The sequence below is a fragment of the Peromyscus maniculatus genome, chromosome 23, assembly GCF_049852395.1.
Source record: "Peromyscus maniculatus bairdii isolate BWxNUB_F1_BW_parent chromosome 23, HU_Pman_BW_mat_3.1, whole genome shotgun sequence".
Taxonomy (NCBI): domain Eukaryota; kingdom Metazoa; phylum Chordata; class Mammalia; order Rodentia; family Cricetidae; genus Peromyscus; species Peromyscus maniculatus.
In genome coordinates this window covers 16,442,715-16,458,164 of record NC_134874.1, presented here as the reverse complement: position 1 = coordinate 16,458,164, position 15,450 = coordinate 16,442,715, and the positions used below count along the sequence as shown (strand labels likewise).

The window sequence follows — 15,450 nt, the reverse complement described above, 5'->3', positions numbered from 1 at the left end:
GGATAACGAGATTGTATCTCAAAAACACAAGGAAAGTACTTGAGGAATGAACAAGAAGATTGACATGCATCCACACACACAAACCCATTGCAAAACAAGATTCATTTAATGGAAAAATACGTTTAGATGACTGATTTCAACTGCAAGGAAAATCGGCATCAAACACAGTCCCCCGCCACTCTACCTGGCCCCCCCGGGGAAACTCCATGAAATGACGTCATTCTCCCATTCTTGGCGAGGCGCCAGCACCGGTGTGGCATGCCACAGGCATGGTAGCTCCATGTAGTCCTCCACACGCTGGGGTTAATCCGAGTTCAGGGTGAGGCACACCCCCTGTAGCACCCAGTGTGAGATGTGCTTGGTGGTAAAGAGGTCAGCTTCGAACACTAGGCCAACTCCCATGGCGTTTCTCCTCATGGAGGTGGTGTAGACCGGGGTCCGGAAGGTGTTCTGCAAGGGGAAGGCAGGGGACATCCCCTCAGGGTTGGAGGGATTCAACCTGAGTACTTCACCGTGGGGCGGCTGGGCCAGTGCCGCCTGGTCCCCAGACAGCTCCTCAAAGATGGTCCCCAGCCAGGCAAGGTAGAGGGCACCTGCCATCCACAGTAAACAGCCACTTTCTGACTCTCAGTGTGTCCAGAATTTCCTAAGGAGGGAGTTTCCCCCGGCTCTGAGCTTGGACTTGACCCCTGTGGATGATGGACACCCACATGCACGTATGCCAGAGTGTTTACCCATGAACTGGCCCCATAGCGTTAATCCCGCCCCGAGAGGAGGGATGGGGCCAGGGAGGTGACTGTCACCTGTAGCTTCAGGCGGTGAGCTTCAATGGGGATGATCTTCAGGATGGGCAGGTCCACCACCAGCACCTTGGGCTTGCTCTTGATGAGACACCCTTTCTCTATGTCCCAGTCAGCGCCCTCCAGGTAGAGCCCCGAGACAAAGCACCCTGGGGGTGACAAGATGCATCTGTGTCGCCTCTCAAAGGTGTGCACAGAGGACAAGTACAAAGGCCACTGAGGGGGCTCAACTCTGCCCCCACTTCCCCGTGTAAAAGAATAGCTAGACAGAAGACATGGGGTTCCGAGGAAGTGGGTCCAGACAGCACCTCTCTCCCTGGACCCTGGCTTCAGGACACACAGCTCAGAATGGGCACACGGTAATCCCCGCATCCTCTGAACCAAAGGGGGAAATCCAAGAGGAGTGTGGTCTCTAGCATGCAGAGACCCCAAAAGTGAGAACGTCAACACTGGTCTATAGTGGCTCTGATTCTGCGCTCTCACCAAAGGCAAAAACTGTCCACCTGCCCCACAGAGTGGCAGCTGGATGCTCACCAGTGAGACCTGAGAGTCCCCGAGACTTGTCCATGAATCCACTCTGAACGAGATACAAAGGGGCTTCTGTTCTTTGCAGTTGAGTGGACTCTGGCTAGGGAGACAGTTTCCAGCGGGCACCTGCACAGAGTGCTGCTGGCTGAGCTGAAATCAGCACATCTTCTAGCAGATGTATCCCATGGGCAGAGGAAAGGGATGACTGCAGCCCTTACAATTGCAGACTACTTAAAACCCTAGGAGAGGTGGTTTGTTTGTTTGTTTTGTTTTTTCGTGATTTTTAGATTATGCGGTTCTCAAGTGGGAACTTTGTAGTGTCGTGTCACAATGCCAAAAGGTTGGGCATGAGCCGGGCAGTGGTGGTGCACGCCTTTGATCCCAGCACTCGGGAGACAGAGCCAGGTGGATCTCTGTGAGTTCGAGGCCAGCCTGGTCTACAGAGCGAGATCCAGGAAAGGCACCAAAACTACACAGAGAAACCCTGTCTCAACAAAAACAACAACAAAAAGGTTGGGCATGCCAGACCAGGCTCCAGGCTAGCCTGTGTGTTCTTTGGCTCCCACACTTCCGCCCTTCAGGGAAAGGCACTCAGGGATCTCTTTGAAAACTCACTTGACCTGGGAGCCCACTTGCCACAAACTAGCATGGTTAGGCCTCCCTGCCATCCACCGTGACTGTGCCAGTCTCCAGTGAGAAACTGCTCTCTGAGATACCACTGTAGGCAGCAGCCCAGCTCAAGCATGGCCTGATCCACACGGTGCGTGTCCCTTTGAGCTGGGGGATGGTCCCGGGAGAGAAGCCCCAAATAGAGACCAGGGTACGTGACCCTCACCGTACCTTGCCCTGCACGCTCATTTACTTCATCAGCATCCTGGAACTTGGTCACTTGTGTGAACAAGGTGGACCGGTCCAGTGGCCAGCCATTCCTCCGGCATGTGGCCTGTACCAGTGCCGTGAGGTAGGACTCTGGTATGTGCAGCCCTGAGAGCCACATCACACTGGGCTCGCTCTCGGTAACCTGGTAGGGAAGGTGGACAGGAGCAAGAGCCTGGGCTATGACACCGGTTCAAAGCGGATAAAAGACCTGATTTCCCATGGTGACAAATGCTGATGTTAGATCAATTAGCTGCCCATTAGGGAAAACTGACCACCAAACTCCAGGTAGGCCAAAAAATTTAGGGGGACACCAAGGTCATCAAAGTGCTTGCCATACAAATGTGGGGATTTGATCCTCAGAACCCACATTAAAAAATCAGGCATGGTGGCACATGCTTGTAATCCCAGTGCTAAAAGAGAAAGGTGAGAAAGATCTCTAAGGTTCTCTGACCAGCCAGCCTAGCCAAACCAGTAAACCCCAGGTCCTAATGAGAAACCCTGTCTCAACAAAGTCATGGCCCATGAGGAATGACATTCAAGGTTCATGTCTGGTCTCTATACACATGTGCACACACATGCATACATGCAGATAGACACAAACCCACAAAAGTACCACATCAGTTCAAGGGGAGAATTGCAAAGTCCAGAAGCCACCAAAGAAAAGACTTTTGACTGTATTTAAACTTAAAACCTTCACATACACATACACACACACACACACACACACACACACACACACACACACACACACACACACACACACATCATCATCATCATCATCATCATCATCATCATCCAAGTAAATGGCTCCCAGCAGGGAGGAGTCCATGCATCACCAGAGGACCAAGGGTTGCTTTCTGTCATATACAAAGAGCTCTTAAAAACCAATGAAAAGGGTTAAGGAGACGGTTCTTGGACCAAGTACTTGCCACACAAGCCTGAAGACCTGGGTTTGGACCCTTAGAAACCACATAGGGCCCCTCCACAAGACAGAGGACAGACAAGAGGATGGCCAGAGGCTCACAGGCCAGCTACCTTGTAGGACTTAGCAGCGAACCAGGGACCCTGTCTTCAAATAAGGTGGAAGGCATTCCTTCACACACACAGATATACACATACTTAAATATCAATATAAAAAGATGGAGTCTTGTATCAAAAGGAAGCAAACACGACAATTCACAGAAAACGCAAATGTCTTGAAGCGTACAAAACCCCCTCCACTTCACCTTCATTAAAGAAATGCGAAGCAAAACAATCCGATGTTCCATCAGTGAGCAAAGGCCACAAACTCAGAGACCACACAGAAGAAAACAAACGTCACTCCCCAAGTATTGGGACTTTGACTTTCTAGAAAACCCAGACAGACTTCAGCTCACACCTGTAATCCCAACACTTGAGAGACTAAGGCAGGACGATGGCCACCAGTTCAAGCCAGCCTGGGCTACAGAGTTAGAGGCTATCTCACAACAACAAATATATCAAGTGCGTGTGTGCTCTGTGGTGCGTGGTATGCACACTGACTGCGTTCATGGACAGTGACCACAGTGCTCTTGGTGACACATATGTACACAGTTGCCACCGAAATGTCCACCCCTAGGAGGAAGGATAAAGACCCTAAAAATGAACAGATGCCAAGACGTTTAGATGAAATCATCTCATGTGCACAGTAAATCAGACTCACAAAGGCACACCAGCAGAGACTGCCCCATGGCAACTGAGGGCATCCCTGGGACACCCGATACGCATTCACAGGGGTCCACGCTGGGAAGACGGGTGTGGGTGGGGTGGTCAGAAACAGACCCACAGTGGCCCGGCACTCACCCACAGTGTGTACTGGTTGAACCTCCGCAGGAAGTAGAGCATCCAGTTCCCAAGGGTCTTCAGGGTGTCAGGGGCGAGCTTCCTCCAGATGTTAGGGATGTGCCCGATGAAGAGAGACCTGGCTACGTCATCTAACTCATTGCTCATCCCAACTTCCCCAGCCAAGGCCTGTTGTCAGAAGAGAGTCCTCAGCAGGGCTGTGGGAGGGCCAGGGGCTTCCCCTGACAGGTAGACCCATGCCCATGGGTCATACTCACTCTCTGGAGCTCAGCCAGAGACCTGGTCATGCGAATAGCGAGCTTGTTGAAACGTCCCAGCTCCTGCAGTAGCACCACCGAAGTGGGTGAAATGTTTAAGCCCAGGTGCTTCCGGACCAGGTCCAGGTCAAAGATCTTGGGCATCTTGTTCTCAATGTCCTTGGCCACCTGGCCAATGTAGTCGTCACGGCTAATGCCACTGCTGGATTCCCCTGGAAGGAGGGCACTTTAAGAGATCTCAAAGCTAGCTGTGTGGAAGCTGGGGCTCTGAGAGCCTCCTTGTTCTTGGGCAAGCTACCTGCATCCACCAGTAGCACCCCTCTGCCCCCACCCCAGCTGAGGGGCTCCCCTGGTAGCTCTACCTGTCTGTGGCTGTAGCTCCAGCAGATGGGACCACATGTCTCGAGCTGCCTGTGTGTAATAGCCAATCTCAGCATTGGAATGGAGACCGAACACTTCCGGCGTGTTGGCAAGTGGGAGGGTCTCAATGGCTTCTAGAATCAGAGAGAGAGAGAGAGAGAGAGAGAGAGAGAGAGAGAGAGAGAGAGAGAGAGAGAGAGAGAGAGAGAGAGAGAGAGAGAGAGAGAAAGAGAAAGAGAGCAGGTTGTACTGGGTGTTCCTGATCACATCCCCCGCACAGTTCCCAAAATCAAAATTAATTCCATTGCTGATGTGTTTTAAAATAAAGACCCTACGCCACTTCTCCCGTCCGCATGCACTGTATCTGCTGTGCAGATGGCCGAGTGACCTTCCCAGTGTCACCCGCCCTTCCGGATGAAGTTCCAGGGTTGGTGACCTCAGCTAAGGAGCAGCTCTAAGATGAGGCAGGGAACAACCTCACTTGACCAGCCCAAGAGTCCCATCAGGAGATGGTGGCAAAGAGTTGGAGTCGACCACAGAAAAAGCAGGATGAAAATCTGTCATCTCTCAGAGAACTTTCTTCACCCTGGGACAGCTCACCCACAAATTTATCCTTCACGTCACCCACGGGGATTTTATAGTCCACCTCCTTGTTCCGGAAGAAGTGGAATGGCTGAAAAGTATCGAAAATGAAGTCTCCCAGGTACTCATCCATGTAAGTGGTGAGGATACGCCGGTCGAAGCTGTCGATGGCCCGGCCTCCGTACATGACCTGAGGTCAGAGTAGGGGAGAACCAGTGGGGACCCATAAGCCCCCATGCACCTACAGCTCTATCACTGCCCAGCTCCGACCTGTCGACTCAAATAACTAGACAAGAAGGGGGCTTATCGATAAAATCATGCTCTGGTCTTGATTTTTCTTGACTTCTTGAACAGAACAAAAGTCTGAAGCAGCTTACAGGGAGCCTAATGCGACTGGGAAAATCCCCAAGTGGGACAGACAGACAGACAGACAGACAAGAACCTAGACACCAGCAGTTAGTCCTTCTGCATTGCAGAATTCCCGAATCTAGAGCTTTCCTCCACGAGTTCAGCTAGAGTCAGGGTACCCACACCCCAAGAACACAAGGCTCCCTGGATGTGCTCAGTCCATCGGCAAGCTAGGAACTGCCCCGAGGAACTAGCGGGGGCCCAGCGGCCCTAGAGTCACACAAGAGAGCTCCCTGGGAATGGAGTTTGTCAATGGACAACCGTGAAGAGGCAAGAGTATTTTTCAGGGGCCTTGGGGTGGTAAGGAGTTGGGGGGGGGGCAGGAACAAGGACGATCCCAAGGGTTCAAAGGACAGGTGTCTCGGTCCCAGACCCCAGTCCTCGGGAGGCACCCAAGGCTCATCACCTCTCCGATCAGGTACTTGAGGCTGCCCCACGGGATGCGCGGGTCACGCTGCTGGAAGGCTTTCGTTAGGTACGTGTTTAGGATTTCCATGCAGACCTTAGAGAGGAGGAAGAGCTGTGGTTAACGGCCACTCCCAGCCTGCACCCTGTTGCTGGTGAACTTGGGAGGCAGGTGCAGAAGCCAGCCAGGTAGGGGTAGACTGGCTGGACAGACGTCGCCATGCTCACCTGAAAGTCGGACTCATTGAAGTCATAGTACACATTCCAGCCGATCTTGCCAAACTTCCTCCTCTCTTGTACCACGGCGTGGAAGAAGGCCAACACGTAGACCAGGGGCTTGAAGGCGATGTGTGGACACTGCTCCAGCATCTCATGGGAGATCTTGAAGTAGGTGGCCCGCATGTTCAGTTTGAGCCCGTTCGGCGGCTCCGTGACTACCTGCCGAAGGGCAGAAGGCTGGCCTGACCCAGGAGCCCTCTGCCACCATCTGCTCCCACAGCATATCTCCAGCTGGAACGGGAGATCTGGAGAGTGCACACACACACACACACACACACACACACACACACACACACACACACACACACACACACACACACACGAGTCCCACAGCCACTTAAGGAGAGTGGGGTGGGTACATGGGGTATCCCCTTCACACTAGGATCCCTAGGACAGTGACCGGGACCAGAGCTGCAGCATCTCTGTATGGATGCCCCCAAGGCAGACCTTTAAGGACTTCTGCAGGATTCCAATGGGGAAGCCCTTGGTGGGGTCTGTGGTGAGCCACAGACGGAAGTCAGGGTGTGGCTTGGTGATCCTCTCCAGGGACTTCTCCAGGTCCTTCAGCCACTTGACCAGGAGGTGACAGTTCTGTAACATGAGCCACTGTCCCCGAGCCACGGCCGTCTCCAGCAGCTGCAGCGCCACCTGCAGGAGAGGGAGTGAGGCGGTGTTGGGGCGGACGATCGTTCCCAAGCTAGGCCAACCCTGTGCTTCAAGGGGGCCAGAAGGATCCAGGGATCCAGGAGCTAAGGCGGAAACCATCCCGAGACAGTCTTCCTGCCATCTGTGACCTCAGGGCCAGCCGTGGCTTACACGATGAGCCTCATGCCTCTTCAGCCTCCACAGCCCCAAGATCCCCAACTTCCTTCACAGTCGCACTGCATCCGAGACTGCACCCGAGCAGGCCTGCATGAGTTCTTCCCATCCCTCCAGGAAGCAGAACTGGCCCAGAGGATCCAGACCTACAGGGCCCGGAGCACAGAGGTGGTCCACTCCACGACCTCTTCCTGAGTGTACCGCAAAGGCAGCAGCCCCTCCTCCAACACTGTCTTGGTCTCCAGAGGCCCCAAGGCCTGGGTGGCACTCGCATGGAAATGGCTTCCTCTGGCTTTGAGGTTTGAAAGAGAGTTCTGTCTGCCGTGCCCTGTCTACCCAGTGTCACTCACTATTCCTGTCCCGGGCGCTGGTGGGCGTGTTTCCCAGAGCTTCACAGACACTTCATAACAAAGCCAGGGCTAGTGGTTGGCTTCCTCTGACCCCGAGTTTCCCTGAGTGCTGTACCCTGTCACAATGAGCTGGCAGGTAGCATGGCATGGGACAGACAGCCTCCAAAGGGCCACCAGAAAAATCCCCAGGAGCCACACGCCAGGAAGCTAAGACCGCTGACCCGTACGGGACCATGGTGACGGGGGGGGGGGGCTCTGAAGTGGAGCCCAGTGGTCACAGGAGGTGAGGAGACCACAGCCAAACCATCTCCAGTGTCACGTGGTTTGAGCCCGACTTCCTCCCCCCCCCCCCAACACTCCTGGCCACAGCTCACATGGAACCCACTAGTTACCTTTTCTTGACCTTGACCCATTGCAAGAAACTTGAGGCGATTGCCCCCAAAGCCGCTCCGCTCGGCCAGCTTCATGAGGTCACTGGCAGGGTCGGAGCCAGGACTCAGGATGAATACGATGGGCGAATTGGGGGTGCTCTGCTCGAAAATGGCCTCGAAGCTGATCATTGGTGGCTGCACATACCTGGCGAAACGGAGAACGTGAAGCAGCCTGCAGGACAGCTCCAGGCCACCTCCCTAGCCTACTGTCTCACCCACCCCTCAGCATCCAGAACTGCGGACTAGGGCTCTCATGTAGCTCTTCACACACTGACCCTGGTTTGTTCTTGTTGTTGTTCTTTGTTTTGTTTTTGTTTTTTCGAGACAGGGTTTCTCTGTGTAGCTTTGGTGCCTGTCCTGGATCTCGCTCTGTAGCCCAGGCTGGCCTCAAACTCACAGAGATCCACCTGGCTCTGCCTCCCGAGTGCTGCGATTAAAGGCGTGCACCACCACCACCCGGCTAGTCCTGGTGTTTTGAGAATCCCACTACACACAGATCTGGCACACCAGGTGATGCCCTCCTGGAGCAGAGACCTCCGTCTCCCTCTACCCCATGTGATCTCTGCACACTGGGTTTCAGCAAGTTGATCCTGAACCGGGTGCTTTGACCTGCCCTTCGTGTGCACAGGCCTCGGGCACAGACCCAGAAATCACTCAGCAGCAGCTCTATGGACATGCCCCTCACTGCCCCGTAGGGTGTTTAATCAGTTATACTCTACTTTAGATAGTGTTTGTCCCCCAAACATAGACCCCAACATGATGCTATCCGGAGGTGGTGGGTTTAAAGAGTGGAGCCCGCTGGTCACCAAGGCACCAGGCTTGAAAGGGGTTAACACACTTCCAACAGGACTGACTGGTCCTTTCCACATCATCAGGTAGTTACAAAATGAGGCTCCTCGTGTGCCTGGCTTCTTTGGCACGTGGCTCTTCCTCTTTTTGCCAGGCTGTGATGCAGCCAGGCTGTGGTTCTGGCCATCAGAATCATGAGCCAAATAAACCCCTTTCTGTTCTGTATCACCCAGCATCAAATATTTGGTTGTAGCAAGGCAGAACAGACTAAGACAGCAACCGATGCAGAAAGAGAAGGGGATTTCATATTTAAAAAAAAAAAATCAGAATTCCTGCCGGAAGAAGCCTCTGTGCAGGGTCAGAATTGGATCATTAGAAATCAGTTTAATATTGCATCTGTTTAGCAGAGTAGCTTCCCTCAGGACCCATATGACTTGTGGATCATCCACAAGTTCTGGCAGGAAGGTGGGCACCAACCGAAGGAGCTATTGGCAATGGATAGAGTACTTTCTTTTCCCAAAGCTGTGAGCACGGTGGGTCCACCACGCTCCAACGGAAGGCCACGCATCCAAGACACACAGACAGCACAAAGAGGACTCAGTGGTTTTTAAAAGGTGAGAATGCACGGATGGGAGAAGCCAGAGGAGGGGCGGGTATGTCAAAATGCATTGTATGGAATTTTCAAAGAACTAATGAAGATTAAGAAAAGGTGCCAGGCATGGTGGCGCACGCCTTTAATCCCAGTTCTTGGGAGGCAGAGGCAGGTGGATCTCTGAGTTCGAGGCCAGCCTGGTCTACAGAGCGAGATCCAGGACAGCCACCAAAACAACACAGAGAAAACCTGTCTTGAAATAAAATTAAATTAAAATAAAATAAAATAAATTAATAAAATAATAAAATAAAATTAAAAAACCACCACAAAGTGGATGGCTGCTGAGGAATGACATCTAAGGTTGAGGTCTGTTCTCGAAATGCGCTCGCACACACACATGTACCCCCACACACGCTCACGCGCACACACACACACACACACGTACCCCACACACATGCAAGCACACACACATACCCCACATACACGCACGCGCGCGCGCACACACACACAAACACACACACACATGAAAGCCCCCCCACACACACACGCACTCCCCCACATGCGCGCGCATACACACACACACACACACACACACACACACACACGTACCCCACACACATGCACACACACACACATACCCCACATACACGCGCTCGCGCGCGCACACACACACATGAACCCCCCCCACGCACTCCCCCACATGCGCGCGCATACACACACACACACACACACACACACACACACACACACACACTCACCTACTCTCCCACATATGTACCTGTACTCCCACACATGCACAAATTAATTTAATAATTTATAATATTAAAATACTTTTAAATTTCCCTTTCTGCCTGACTGTGGCCCCTCATGTTTGTCTGGAGCACTCGGGCCAGGTCCCTTAGAGCAGGCTAGCCCTGCTGCTGTGGGCCAGGGGTAGGGCACTCACTTCTCTCCCATGGTGAGGGTCACGTAGTCAGTCACTGCACGGTATACCCGGTCTACACGGAAGCAGCGTAAGATAAGCAGTTTCTGGAATGCGGTGATGTTTTCGTCATAGCCCAGGGGGAACGGGAACTGCTCCAGAGAATCCAGGTCGTACCACTGCCAGAAGCAAAGAGTGTTGACCGGGGCATCAGCTCTGGAATGGCATGGGCCACCATGTGTATGTGAAGGTGCCAAGAGCCACCAAAGAGAGAGGACAAATTTGAACTTTTGATCCAGCTGTCACTGTTGACACCAAAAACCATGAGGTGAAAAACTGGAAAAGCCAAGTCATAATCTCTATGGAGTTCAGATGGCAGGCAGGGAGCCAGGAGAGGCTCAGGAAGTATTTCTTGGAAGGATGGGTGGACAGGTGATATGTGATGGAGAGATGGAGAGACAAATGAACAATTATATGGATGGATGGGTAGATGAACAGTTGGATGAATGGATGGACAGGTGGATGGGTGATAGAGGGATAGGTGGACAGATAAACAGTTGGATAGATGGGTGGTGGGCAGATGAATTAAAGGATGGACTGGTGGACATATGGACAGACTGATGAATGGGTGATGGCTAGATGAACAGATACATGAACAGTTGGATGGGTAAATGAACAGATGGATGGATGGGTAATAGACAGACAGGCAAATGAGCAGATGGATGGGTGGGTGAATGAATAGATGAATGGATGGGTAATAGACGGATGAATAAATGATGGATGGATGGATGGGTAATAGATGGGTGAATGAACAGATGGGTGGATGGGTGAATGGATGGATAATAGACAGATGGGTGAATGAACAGATAGATGGATGAATGAGTAGATGGATGGATGGGTAATAGATGGGTGATGAACAGATGGATGGGTAATAGACAAATGGATGAATAGATGGATGGTGATAGATAAATTGATGATGAACAGAGATAGGCAGATCAGCAATTAGATGAATGATCAGATGGGTGGAGGATAGAGAGATTATGGATGGATAAGGGATAGATGGATGGATAAGGGACAGATGGAGGTGAAGGGGTGGCTGCTTCTCCTACATAGATAGGAGGACTGGATGAAGTCAAGTGTATCCAGGGATTCAAGGGCACTGCCCACGTAGGATAGCTTCCCTGGAAAGTGTCTTCCTGGCACCAGGGAGGCTGTGGGCTCAGTGTGGAGATAGCAGCTGTGTAGGGAAGAAGAGGAGAGAATGCGCACACTCACGTCCTGCCAGGTGGTGATGTGTTGCTCGATATCATCGGGAAGCTCCCCAAAAATGTTTGAAAACGCCTCTGACAGGAGCATGATGTCTTCCCAGCCCTGGTCTGACAGCCAGGTACACGGCTTCTTCCGTTTACTCTTATCCAGGGAAATGTTCCCTAATCACAGAGAGAAGAGGGTGACAGCCATGGGCTGTCCATGCCCAGCACACTGACCATGCACACCACATTTCCATGGTTCCTGCTTTGGAGGAGTGGTCCCTTTGCCAACGAGTGAGGAGGCATGGGCTGGCGCTTGGCACCAGTGAGCCCACCCAGCTGGGCAGCTTGGCCAGGCCTCCAGTCTCAACACAGCCCCTGGCAAAGGTGCCTTGAGTCAACCAGGAAGTGTTTCTGAGGGTTGCTGGATGACCCGTGCCTTTGGACACCAAGCTTGAGAGGGATTTTGCTGCTGCTAGTGTTTATAGTGAATGGACACACATGTCCCAGGTGCCCAAAGAGGGCAGGAGAGTGAAAAGCCAGTGAGCTCGTTACCTTTTAGAAAGAAGTCCAGCTCCTCCTGGGGGACCCTCCCCTCTGCCTGCTCTATCTTGATGGTCATGTTGAAGGAGAAGAGAAGCTTATGTCGCTCAAACAGCCCTGTGGAGAGATGGAGACAGGGACTGCACTTCAGAACCGAGGCCCTTGCGTGGGGCACGCCCAAGTCCAAGGGAAATGATGTGAATTCCCACATCGCAAAGGGGCTGCACTTGACCCTTTCTGCCTCCGATGGTCATGGCTGTCCAGATGCAAAAGGGCAGTCCGTCGCGGGGGGGACACCTGTGTGCACCTGGCACGGTCACATCAACCGGAGTCACATAGTCTTAGAAGTGGAGGATGTGCAACCGAGGCAGGAGCCACCTTCTCCCCAGGCAGCAGAATTGAGTACTGGGATAGAGGCATGGAGTTCACAGAGCTGGGAGTTGCTGTGGAATAATCATTCTGAACGCTGTGAATAGGTATTACTCTCATTGGTTAATAAAAAAAAAAAAAAAAAGCTGATTGGCCTATAGCAGGTATAGCAGGGCAGAATAAAGCTAGGCAGGAAAGCCAAACTGAAAATGCTGGGGGGTGGGGAAAGGTGAGGGTGGGGGATAGGGAGAGGTGGAGGTGGGGGGGAAGAAGAGTGGAGTCAGAGAGATGAGAGCCAGCTGCCCAGGAAGCAAGAGATGTTAGAGGACAGGTAAAGCTACAAGCCCCATGGCAATGTATAGATTAGGAGAAATGGGTTAATTTAAACGTAAGAGCTAGTTAGTAATAAGCCTGAGCTACTAGCTGAGCATTTGTAATTAATATAAGCCTCTGTGTGTTTATTTTTGGAATTGGTAGGTGGGAGAGAAACTTCTGACTACATATGGTGCCCAGCATGGGGCCAAAATTTCCATATAAAACCTAAAAAAAGCTTAAAAGAAGGTTCTAAACACACAAAAACAGAGCCAGGTGCAACTTCCTAGTCTCAGTCTCATGCCAGCTGCAGTGCAGAGATGCATCTCCTAACAGCTGCCTGTGATTTGGAGCTGACCACCAACTGCCATGAGCTAAGCAGTATGGTTGGTTTCTGCAGTCTCTTACATGGACTGCAGTACAGAAAGGCATTTGTCAGCTGCTGCCTGCCGGCTTAAGCTATCTGTGCAAGCTCTGCCCACACAATGCTTGGTGGTTTTAGGGTTTTTGCTCATACAGACAGAAAAGGTTACAGATATGCAGTAAAGACAGATTCAGACAGAAAAAAAACCCTCTGAACAGGTTATAGTGTGTTCAAAAATATATGTAGGCTTGGGAGAGAAAAGAAAAAGAATAGAAAAACTCCTTTAAAAAAATAGAATAATAAAAAAATATAATAAGCCATGTAAAGATAGAAAATACACAGAGTCTGGATCCTGTATGTTATTGTGCTGCCTTTGATTTTTTTTTGGCTGCTAAGAGACATTGGATTATGGAAACTGCTAGATTAAACCAACCTATATATTTTAAAAAACATCTTGACTTCAAAATTTAAGTAAAAAAATATGTTTCTTCGGGAGAGAGGTTATGCTTTTCTTTCCAAATGAAATAAAAGGCTGTAGATTCATTCAAAGTTAAAGATGATCAGGTTTGATTGAGGAAGACCCCTGAAATCTTGAAAACAGACATAAAAAAAATAAATCTAAAACAACTACAAGACACGAAATGTGTATCTTACCTGCTCAAACACATAATAGAAAATCATCTTTGGCTGACTTGTATACAATGCATAGTCTATACTTGAAATGATACAGATATGTATGTTACCTTTAAAAGTTTGTGTATTTCCAGAGCAAGGGGACCAGACACCAATGAAAATGATGACCCAGGTGATCCAGCAACCAGAAGAGCTTCCAGGCTGCTGACTAAGATGATCCAACCTCACAGAATATTACAGCTAAGACTTATTAATTATCCTGATTTTCTCAGGGTCCCCCAAAGATTACCCGCACCCCCAGCCAGCAGGAAGTAGTTTAGAAAACTATGCCCACATTCCCAAAATATTGGCTATAGATGTTTGTTTTCATTTCAGGGGGTATGGTTACAAATTGTTATTGGTCATAGTAAAAAAAAAAAAGACTAAACAAAAAATTAAATTCAGAGATCTCTTTCTAAAAGAAGGGGGATATGATATAGAAATGATGGGGGAAAGGGTAGATTATTGAATCTACTTTAGTTAAAAAAACTATAGTTAATCTCAAAAATATTTTGCATTGGCATGGATTCAGTTTATTGATACAAACTTAAAGTTAATTTTGTTATACTGTATGTATATTTCTACTCTTGTTTAAGGTATTGTGTTTATGCAGCTCAAAAAATATAATGTATAATTAAGAAATACCAATTAATAGTCATCTATAATAGTCAAACTTATAGTCATGTTAGTTAGGTTTTCTAGATAGGTAATCTTCAAACACTTAAAAGACCTACAGAGTATAACATTTAAAATGTTTTAATAACTGAGACTTTTTATGATAGTGAGACACATCTGCTCCTGGCAGCACCAATGCACTTCAGAGATGATGATGGGCATAGAAGAAACTCCATGTTTTCTTTATGGCAAAAGCTGGCCATTGCCTCACTTACTGGCAGTTACTGTCAAAACTGGACCAGCAGGACACAAAAAAAGGCAATTGCTGAACTTTGCCAAGACAAGGTAGGACAGTCCTTCAAAATTCCCTGCTTCACAGGAAAGTCTGCCAGATATTCTAGGCCTGTAGGCCAGAGTTGGATGCCCCAATGTTACAGAGGAACTTTGGGTGACTGTCCAGGCGGCAATTTATCCCTGTCATTAGGTAACATTTCACCCTTCTGGGGTCTTTGATGGACTTGAAGACTAGGTTGTCATAGTTATAGTTCTTCTTAGTTACAGTAAAAGGTAAATTAGATATAAAACTTTAGACTCACCAAGATAAGGTAGATAATAAAATATTTTCTCTAATTTTGCCAAATACAAATGGACTGGACATCGTAACTATAATTCTCAATAACTATTTTTGTTAAATATAATCTTGCTATGTTAAAGTTAAAACCTTCCTTTTTAATTAGACAAAAAAAGGGGAAATGCTGTGAAATAATCCTTCTGTATGCTGTGAATATGTATTACTATCATCAGTTAATAAAAAGAAAAAAGGCTGATTGGCTATAGCAAGGCAGAATAAGGCTAGGCAGGAAAGCCAAACTGAAAATTCTGGGGGGAAGAAAAGCAGAGTCAGAGAGACATGAGACAGCTACCCAGGAAGCAAGAAATGTTAGGGGACAGGTAAAGCCATGAGCCACATGGCAATACATAGATGAATAGAAATGGGTTAATTTAAATGTAAGAGTTAGTTAATTATAGCCTGAGCTATTGGCCAAGCATTTGTAATTAATATAAGCCTCTGTGTGTTTATTTTGGGAACTGGCAGGTGGGAG

General features: G+C 49.6%; 1 protein-coding gene across 4 annotated transcripts in view; it reads right to left on the bottom strand.

Moving 5' to 3' along the window:
- Positions 1 to 87: 87 nt before the first annotated feature.
- The window catches only part of Dnah10 (dynein axonemal heavy chain 10), a 129,232-nt gene continuing 113,869 nt past the window's right edge, over positions 88 to 15,450 (bottom strand). For 3 of the 4 annotated variants that reach the window (XM_076560204.1, XM_076560206.1, XM_076560205.1), the window contains exons 66-79: positions 12,028 to 12,132; positions 11,498 to 11,652; positions 10,247 to 10,401; positions 7,881 to 8,064; positions 6,767 to 6,967; positions 6,269 to 6,478; positions 6,042 to 6,137; positions 5,246 to 5,417; positions 4,648 to 4,779; positions 4,286 to 4,497; positions 4,029 to 4,196; positions 2,169 to 2,349; positions 804 to 949; positions 88 to 450 (exon numbers count right to left, since the gene is read on the bottom strand). In XM_076560204.1, coding sequence (XP_076416319.1) covers positions 304 to 450; positions 804 to 949; positions 2,169 to 2,349; positions 4,029 to 4,196; positions 4,286 to 4,497; positions 4,648 to 4,779; positions 5,246 to 5,417; positions 6,042 to 6,137; positions 6,269 to 6,478; positions 6,767 to 6,967; positions 7,881 to 8,064; positions 10,247 to 10,401; positions 11,498 to 11,652; positions 12,028 to 12,132 — 2,264 coding nt within the window. In that variant the 3' untranslated portion in view covers positions 88 to 303. The remainder of the gene's footprint in view (positions 451 to 803; positions 950 to 2,168; positions 2,350 to 4,028; positions 4,197 to 4,285; positions 4,498 to 4,647; positions 4,780 to 5,245; positions 5,418 to 6,041; positions 6,138 to 6,268; positions 6,479 to 6,766; positions 6,968 to 7,880; positions 8,065 to 10,246; positions 10,402 to 11,497; positions 11,653 to 12,027; positions 12,133 to 15,450) is intronic. The other variant, XR_013047554.1, reaches the window with a different exon arrangement.